The sequence below is a fragment of the Colobus angolensis genome, unplaced genomic scaffold (genome assembly GCF_000951035.1).
Source record: "Colobus angolensis palliatus isolate OR3802 unplaced genomic scaffold, Cang.pa_1.0 Scaffold128, whole genome shotgun sequence".
NCBI classification, from domain to species: Eukaryota; Metazoa; Chordata; class Mammalia; order Primates; family Cercopithecidae; genus Colobus; species Colobus angolensis.
The window spans coordinates 2,479,578-2,488,109 of NW_012114030.1; the positions used below are offsets into that span (position 1 = coordinate 2,479,578).

Consider the following 8,532-nt stretch of genomic DNA (forward strand, 5'->3'; position numbering starts at 1 on the left):
AAAAGAAAAGAGGCTCAAACAGGGCAAACGAGTGGCTGAGCCTCAGCAAGTCTGGGGCTCAGAAGAGCTAGGCTCAGGGCACTGAGAAGCAGCTTCCACCCATTGTGGGGGATAGAGAATTGGAGACCCAGGAGCCACAGATGGGAATTTGGGGAATGCAATCAAAGCAAGCCCCCTCAGCAAAGAGGTCCCAAGGAAGGGGAGACTCAGGCCAAAGGGTTGCTTTAGGAACAGGGACTCAAAGAATTCTGAATCTACTTTATTGCTCCCAGAGAGGTGGAGGGACTTGTCCATGGGCCCCTTTGTTCAACCCACACCCTCCAGGCACCCAAGAAGGCCAAGAGAAGGGCAGTAGAAGGTGGAAGTTCCAGCGTCTTCTCCATGTTTGACCAGACTCAGATCCAGGAGTTCAAAGAGGTGAGGGGACAAGGGAAACTGGAAGACTGACCAAAAACAGTCCTGCTGGCCCTCTCCCCCGCCCTCTCCCTGGAATGTGCACCTGTTCAAAGGAGGGGAAAGGTTTAGAATTCCTTCCTCCCCTCCCTGCTTGGGGTGGAAGAGGACAGCTGGCTGGGAGCCAGCATCTGATTTGCCTGGGGTAGGGATGCTGAGGCTGGGCCATGGGGGACCTAACCCTCCCCACCGCGGCCCTCCCCAGGCCTTCACTGTGATCGACCAGAACCGTGATGGTATTATCGACAAGGAGGACCTTCGGGACACCTTCGCAGCCATGGGTGAGCCCCCTACCTCCAGGTGGGAATATTCAAGGCTGCAGAGTCTAGGAAATTCAGTGGCCTTGGGTTCCAGCCCTGTCAGCTCCACCTTGGGCCTCAGTCTACCCAGCTGAAAAATGGATGTGATCATCTGAATTAGTGGGAAGCGCAGGCCTGGCCCCAGGAGGCTGCTCCAGCCCATGCTTCCCCCAACCCCCTCCAGGCCGCCTCAATGTGAAGAATGAGGAGTTGGATGCCATGATGAAGGAAGCCAGTGGTCCCATCAACTTCACCGTCTTCCTGAACATGTTCGGGGAGAAGCTCAAGGGTGAGTGGAGTGTCCTGGATCCAAGGCCCCAGCTGCCTTTTCCCAGATCCTTCAGGGACCCATCAGCTTCATGTGCCCTCTGTCCCCCCCAGGTGCCGACCCTGAGGATGTGATAACTGGAGCCTTCAAGGTCCTGGACCCTGAGGGAAAGGGCACCATCAAGAAGAAATTGTAAGCATCGGCTCCCCCACCCTTCCAACCCTTCCCCCACTCCACCAGCTGCTCCCACACTGAAAGCCTCCTTAAATTCCTACCAAGGCTGGGCCCTGTGGCTCAGGCCTATAATCCCAGTGCTTTGGGAGGCGGAGACAGGATTCGCTTGAGGACAGGAGTTTGAGATCAGCCTGGGTAACGCAGCATGACCCTGTTTCTAAACAATTAACTAAAAAATTCGCGGGCTGGCCAGGCGCAGTGGCTCATGCCTGTAATCCCAGCACTTTGGGAGGCCAAGGCGGGTGGATCACGTGAGGTCAGTTCAAGACCAGCCTAGCCAACATGGTGAAACCCCGTTTCTACTAAAAATACAAAAATTAGCTGGGCACGGTGGCGGGCGCCTGCAGTCCCAGCTACTCAGGAGACTGAGACATGAGAATCGCTTGAACCCTGGAGCCGGAGGTTGCAGTGAGCCGAGATCATGCCACTGCTCTCCAACCTGGGCAACAATAGCAAAACTCGTCTCCAAAAAAAAAAAAAAAAAATTCGCGGGCGTGGTGGCAAACACCTATAGTCGCAGCTACGCTAGAGACTGAGGCAGGAAGATCTCTTGAGCCCAGGAGTTCCACGTTGCAGTGAGGTATGATCAAACCACTTCATTCCAGCCTGGGCATCAGGGCGAGACCCTGTCTCAAAACAAACAAAAAAAACCTCCAAAAATTCCTACGAAGGGTTAGTCACTGTCAGAGGTAAGGAAGTAGTTAAGATTGTGGTAATGGGCGGTAAGACTGCATTTTCACAGCAAATGTGAGCGGAGAGAGCAAAAGCGAGTGTCTGGGAGGCCGATGAAGGAAGTAGAGTGACCTGGGTTTTCGGGGGAGGCTGGGGCTGGCAAAGGGGATGAGGTGCGAGGGAGTGGAAAGGAACCAGGAACCCAATCGCAACTCCCCGTGTCACCTCTCTCCAGCCTGGAGGAGCTGCTGACCACGCAGTGTGACCGCTTCACCCCGGAGGAGGTGAGTGGGCCCCGGGGCGGGGCCGGAGCAGCAAAGGGGCTGGGGGAGGGGAGCCTAACTGCCGGTGCGAGACGCCCCTGCGTCTTTCCCCAGATCAAGAACATGTGGGCGGCCTTCCCCCCGGACGTGGGCGGCAACGTCGACTACAAAAATATCTGCTACGTCATCACGCACGGCGACGCCAAGGACCAGGAGTAGGGGCGTCCGCGGGCCTCCGCTGGCCGACGCTTCCGTTCGGCCCGACCCCCACCCCGGCTCCCAATAAAATTTAACTGGTCTTTGTTTCTTATGGGGGGCGCCTTCAGAGTGTTTGCGGGAGGGCCTCAGGTGGGAGCGCCCCACAAAGGGATGGATGAGGCCTGGAGGCCTGCGGGGGACGGCCCCACAATCTACGCCCGCCGCCTTTTTCCGCAAGGAAGGAGAAGGCTCGCGTGGCCGCGGAAGCTCAGTTTTTATTGAAGACAGTCTGGGAGAAGAGGGGGGGGCCCCCGGAAGACAGTGGGGCGGTCGGAGACTGGGCTGCAGGCTCCGGCCGGGAAGTGGGCGGTGTCTGGGTGGGCGGGACCAGCGCCGGGGCGGAGCTACGGGCTCGGGCTGCTAGAACCCCCACCTAGCCGGCGCGAGGGCGGCAACCACGGGGTTCCAGGGGCGGCTGGGCAGTGTGGGGCGCGGGGATTGGACAAGAGACCGACTGAAGGCGGAGCCGAGGTATGGCCGGGCGGGGCGTGGCCTCAAAGGGTGTCTGACTGCTCGCCCTGGGCCTGGCTCTGCTGCATCTGGGCCTGCATCTTCTCTAGCATCTCTTGCATGCGGCGCAGCTGTGCAGGGCGAGATTGCAGGCGGTGACCTGGCGAGGCCAGAGAGGGACCTGGGGCCTCTGTCGGGGGGAAGCGAGGTGCATGCTCACCTCTTCGTCTTTCTCGCGGATCAGCTTCTCGGTGTCCGCCAGAGGCAGCATGGGCAGCGGGATCTCCGTGGCGCTCTGGCGGGAAAGCTTACTGCGGGACAGTGAGAAGGGGACAGGAATCAGGAGCAGGGCCTGAGGTTGTGGGTGAGGCCCAGGAAGCAGGGCCTGGGGCGAGGTTGGGGTCTAGGAGGCGGAGCCAGGTCCCTGAGGTTAGGGCCGGAGGCAAAGCCGGTGGGGAGAGAGGGAGATGGAGAGACGGAGGGAGGGAGAGAGGGAAGAAGGGAGAGAGTGGTCTGAGTGGTGAAGGCGGACTCACGGGTGGTGGGGACGGGGCCTCAGGGCAGGGTCTTGGGTGAGGGGGGACCTTGGAGGCTCCGAGACTGTCGGCCCCGGGTCTCACCTGCGGCTGGCTCGATCGCGAGCCCCAGGCCGGGCCAGGCTCTGTAGGCAGCGGGCCCGGTAGCCCTCGTAGAGCAGATCGTGCGTCACCTCTTTCAGGTCCTGCAGGTGTGTCTGCACTAGCATCCGTCGCAGGTTCAGGAAATCGCAGTGATGTGGGTTCTCCACTGGAGGGGGGTCGGCGCGGACCAGCGAACGTCAGGGAGTTTCGGGTCCCACCCGTTGACCCGTAGGGTCGGGTCAACAGGAAAGTCCTGCTGCCACTCTAGCGGAGGGTCCGCGGTCTGCAGCCCACGGAAAGGAGAACCCCTTTCCTCCTAGGATCCCCTGGGACCAAAGCCCACCCCAACTTCACATGTTGAGTGCGCCTGACCCAGAGGCCCCGGGTTCCTTGCTGGCCTTAGGAGCTCTGCCTGGCCTCACTTACCCTCCACGGTCCCCCAGGAGTAGCGGCGTCCCCTCACCGGTCGGTTCCCGCCATCCCTCACCACCTCGCATGAACCCACGACTGCAAAAGGGATGCTTTCCTGGAGGGCAGGGGGCAGGGGTCACCGCTGGCCCACATGGCAGAAACTTTCTCTTTCCCAGCTTCAATCTCCACACCCACAGCCTCTGCTTCCTGCCCCTTCCTCTTTTTTTTTTTTTTTTTAAGACAGGGTCTCGCTCCATTGCCCAGGCTGGAGTGTTCAAGTGATTCTCCTGCCTCAGCCTCCCGAGTGGCTGGAATTACAGGCGCCCGCCACCACACCTGGCTAATTTTTGTGTTTTTAGTAGAGGTGGGGTCTCGCCCTGTTGCCCAGGCTGGTCTCGAACTCCTGACCTCAGGGGATCCACCTGCCTCAGCCTCCCAAAGTGCTGGGATTACAGACGTGAGCCACCGTGCCCGGCCTGCCTTCCTTCTTTGTCTCCCACACCTTCATTTCTGCATCCTGCCTCTTGAAGTCTTCATCTTCGTCAGAGTCACATTCAGGGAACTGGTAGATGTGGATCTCCTCCTCCTTCAACTGATCCCGGATCTCAGGGGAAACAGATACAGAGACAGTGTGAAACAGGCCACAATGACAGACATTGCATGACCAGAGACAGGGAGACACAGAGATACTGGGTGGTCAGAGACAGAAAGACATGAAAGACAGAGATGGGGAGAGACACAAGATTCTAAGATGGGGCAGACATTAAGAGACCAGGAGAAGCCTGGGCAATATAGCTAGATCCCATCTCTACAAAAAAATATATATATTTTTTGAAACAAGGTTTCACTCTATCACCCAGGGTGGAGTCCAGTGGCTCCATCTTAGTTCACTGCAGCCTCAACCTACGGGCTCAGGTGATCCTCCCATCTCAGCCTCCTGAATAGCTGGGACTACAAGTGCACACCACCACACCTGGCTAATTTTTATATTTTTTGTAGAGATGGGGTTTTGCCATGTTGCCCTGGCTTGTCTTAAACTCTTCAGCTCAAGTAATCCACTGACCTCAGCCTCCCAAAGTGCTGGGATTACAGGTGTCTGCCACCACGCCCAGCCAAAAAAGTTAGCCGGGCATGGTGGTGCTCAGCTGTAGTCCCTGCTATTCAATAGGCTGAGGCAGGAGGATCACTTGAGCCTACAAATTTGAGGCTGCAGTGAGCTATGATCTTGCCACTGTACTCAGCCTGGGCCACAGAGTGAGACTCTATCTAAAAAAAAAGAGAGGCTGAGAGATATATAAGCAGAAACAGTGGGAAAGGGCTCTGAAGACACGGGGTGGGGGCCAGATGGAAGTCACCATGTTCTTATGTCTATGCTCCTTGCCATCAAATAGGCCTTAGCCAGGCATCTAGCCCAGGGGCTGCATATCTAGCCTATTTTGAGCCTTCAGAGACATGGCTACGCTGGCTGGCGGCTTACCACCCACATTCCTCAGAAGCTTCTCCTACAATCTAGCCTGGGGCACTATGCTCCATAAAGGCCACTTCAAGATCAAAGAAGTCTAAGCTGAAATCAGGTTTGGCCTCACTTGGGGTCAAAGGCCAGAGGTCATCACTCACACCTTCTGCTTGAGGGCCTGGGTTTCCTGGGGCATCAGGGCATCCGCTTTGCCAATGACTGGGATGATGTTGACTTTCTCGTGTACTGCCCGGAGGAAGGCCACGTCTAGGGGCCGGAGCCTGCACCCAGGGATTGGTCAGTGCCCAGCCTCAGGGGGCAGAGACCCCCCAGCCCTCCCTAAATGCCCCAGCCGCCAGGATCCCCCCCACCAGACCCCCGGCCAAAGGGTGAGATGAAGTAGAGGCAGCAATGGACTCGGGAGTCCTGGATGTTCTTCCGGTTCAGGCCACTCTCATCCCTAAGGTACTGCTCAAACTGCTCCTCGATGAATTTCACCACGGGAAGCCAGCTGGGTGTGGGAAGAGGATGTGAGGTCAGAGATCAAAGGCCAGAGGGCAGGGGGCGAGGCTAGCCAGGACTGTGGGAGTAGAACATCATTTCTTTGGCTCCCTCCAAAGACATTAAAGGGAACTGGTGGGGGCCTAGGCGAGTCATCAAGAAGCACAGAGAGCCAGTGACCCTCTGAAACAGACACAACCTTTTGGAATAGGGAGCCAGCACAAACCAGCCCTGTAACTGACCCATTGGTCATTGGTCTTCAGGGAGTTGCCACTGTGAGAGGCTGAGCCTCTGTCCCCTTCCCTCTTCCTCACCAGTCAGAGCAGTCCACTGAGTCTCCAAAGCCAGGCGTGTCCACAAGGGTTAGCTTCACTTTCACACCCCCTTCCTCGATCTCCACACCCCGGCGCTCAATGGCCAGGGTCTGTGTCAATCGAGCTGTGGGACGGGGGAGAGGTCAGGGATCCAGGGAGGCTCTGAGGCAAGATTAATTTCCTTTGTCAATATCACAGTTGCCTGCACCCATTTTCCAGGGGAGGAAAGTCTCAGAAAAAAGTACTCAACTACCTGAGTCCCCAGATGAAAAAGGCTAGGGTGTAACCTGGGGACAGCGGCTACTGCCTGGAGAGGGTGGGGAGGGTCTTACCACTGGCCTCTGGCACCTGGCGATCCTCATAGAGGTTGGTGAGGAAGAGGCTGTTGATGAGGGTGGATTTCCCTAGGCCTGACTCTCCTGTGGACAGAACAGGCCCAGCTGGTCAGGGGAGGGGACAGCCAGGGTCTCCTAAGGGCATCCTCTCCGCAGTTCCCTCTCCAAAACCCCCCAGACCTGCCACCATTAGTGTGAAGTCAAACCCCTTCTTGACAGACTTGCGGTGCAGCTGGCTGGGGAGGGCAGCAAAACCCACATACTCCTTGTCCTGTGGATGGGGGTGGACAATATGAGGCTGCTGGCAATGGCAGGCAGGGTCCCCAGGATCACTTGAGTTCCTGGGCTAGGAAGAGTCAGTGGGGTCTGGGGACCCTAGGCATAGGGGGCTGGGGGCCGAGATGCCTGGGTTTCTGGGCATAAGGACTCACCATGACTCCGCCAGCCATCACTGCACCTGCCGTCTCTCCCCACTTCCTCTGGTGGGGCAGGAAGCTGAGTGCGGCTAACGAGGGGGCGGGCAGAAGAGGCAGCTGAGATGCTCAAACTGGCCCAGTCCCAGAGAGGTGGGGAAGGCCAAGGCCAGGAATACCTGGGGTTATCACCTCCTGGACCCCTTTGCCCATCACCCCTCTATGCACCTTCAACCCCTCCATCCTTCACACATCTGGATTCCAAGTCCCACTGTAACTCCATCATTGTGGTGAGACATGGGGTATGTGCAGAGAGGAAGGAAGCGGCTCCCTTTGTTAGCAAGTGAGATGAAGGTTTTGATGAGCTGATTAAAAAACAGTTCCCAGGACGGGCAAGGTGGCTCACGCCTGTAATCTCAGCACTTTGGCAGGCAGAGGAGGGAGGACTGCTTGAGCCAAGGAGCTCAAGACCAGCCTGGGCAACAGAGGGTGTGCCCCTGTACCATCTCTACAAAAAATTTAAAAATTAGCCAGGCATGATGGTACAATCCTGTAGTCCCAGCTACTGGGGAGGCTGAGGTGGGAGGATTGCGTGAGCCCAGGAGATCAAGACTGCAGTGAGCTGTGATCACACCACTACACTCCAGCCTGAGCAACACAGCAAGACCCTGTTTCAAAAAAAGAAAAAGAAAAAAATTCTCATGGTTTACGTGGACCAGAAGCCATGATGGGATTGGGAGTGGGTGATGCCATCCATTTTCCAGCTCAGACAATGGATTCATAAAAGGACTCCAGGTCTTTGGACACCACTGCCCGAGAATCCTGACACCACTCCTTCAGAATCCTGGCCAAGGAACTCCGCTGCTCGAAATCCTTCAGGAACTCCCCAGTAACTCAGAGTCAAGTCTGAATTCTGGCCTGACTGCCAAAGCCTCCTTCAGCTGGCCTCATCACCCCATCTCTCACTCTTCCAAACATCCTTGGCTCTCTACCCACATTGAGCTTTTCCTTTTTCCGAATCAGTTAAACTCTTCCTCATCCTTCAAGTGTTTCTTTCCAAGGGCTCTGCCTCTATGCAATCTCCCTACCTACCATAGGCAGGGTCATTGTCCCTTCTTCAGATTCCCAACACCAGGCTGGGCATGGTGGCTCATGCCCGTAATCCCAGCTCTTTGGGAGGCCGAGGTGGGTGGATCACTTGAGGTCAGGAGTTCAAGACCAGCCTGGCCAACATGGCAAGACCCTGTCTAGCAAAATACAAAAATTAGCAAGGCGTGGTGGTGCGTGCCTATAATTCCAGCTACTTGGGAATCTGAGGCAAGAAAATTGCTTGAACCCAGGACATGGAGGTTGCAGTGAGCCGAGATTGCACCACTACACTCCATCCTGGACAACAGAGCAAGACCCTATCTCAAACAAACAAACAAACAAATCTACCCCAGGACAGGTACAGTGGTTCACACCTGTAATCCCGGCACTTTGGGAGGCCGAGTCGGGCAGATCATGAGGTCAAGAGATCATGACCATCCTGGCCAACATGGTGAAACTCCATCTCTACTAAAAATACAATTAGCTGGGCATGGTG

The 8,532-nt window shown here is 56.6% G+C and overlaps 3 protein-coding genes across 7 annotated transcripts in view; 2 read left to right on the forward strand and 1 right to left on the reverse strand.

Moving 5' to 3' along the window:
* MYLPF (myosin light chain, phosphorylatable, fast skeletal muscle) overlaps positions 1-2,499 on the forward strand; it is a 7,740-nt gene extending 5,241 nt beyond the window's left edge. For all 3 annotated transcript variants that reach the window (XM_011933571.1, XM_011933572.1, XM_011933570.1), the window contains 6 exons: positions 325-417; positions 659-734; positions 937-1,041; positions 1,134-1,212; positions 2,162-2,210; positions 2,304-2,499. In XM_011933571.1, the coding sequence (XP_011788961.1) occupies positions 325-417; positions 659-734; positions 937-1,041; positions 1,134-1,212; positions 2,162-2,210; positions 2,304-2,408 (507 nt within the window). In that variant the 3' untranslated portion in view covers positions 2,409-2,499. The remainder of the gene's footprint in view (positions 1-324; positions 418-658; positions 735-936; positions 1,042-1,133; positions 1,213-2,161; positions 2,211-2,303) is intronic.
* Positions 2,500-2,642: 143 nt separating this feature from the next.
* SEPT1 (septin 1) lies at positions 2,643-7,283 on the reverse strand. 2 transcript variants are annotated; one of them, XM_011933577.1, is made up of 12 exons: positions 7,176-7,283; positions 6,966-7,039; positions 6,715-6,805; positions 6,532-6,618; positions 6,200-6,323; positions 5,761-5,895; positions 5,548-5,665; positions 4,431-4,532; positions 3,944-4,043; positions 3,518-3,683; positions 3,118-3,208; positions 2,643-3,028 (listed from the first exon to the last, which is right to left on the reverse strand). In XM_011933577.1, the coding sequence occupies exons 1-12, from the start codon at positions 7,231-7,233 to the stop codon at positions 2,942-2,944; spliced, it is 1,233 nt and encodes a 410-aa protein (XP_011788967.1). In that variant the 5' UTR covers positions 7,234-7,283; the 3' UTR covers positions 2,643-2,941. The 2 variants fall into 2 exon arrangements, with proteins under 2 accessions (XP_011788967.1, XP_011788966.1); XM_011933576.1 differs by having other exon boundaries at positions 7,183-7,246.
* The window catches only part of ZNF48 (zinc finger protein 48), a 22,586-nt gene continuing 16,876 nt past the window's right edge, over positions 2,823-8,532 (forward strand). The window contains exon 1 of one of the 2 annotated variants that reach the window (XM_011933575.1): positions 2,823-2,918. The gene's annotated coding sequence lies outside the window, so the exon portion shown is untranslated. The remainder of the gene's footprint in view (positions 2,919-8,532) is intronic. The other variant, XM_011933573.1, reaches the window with a different exon arrangement.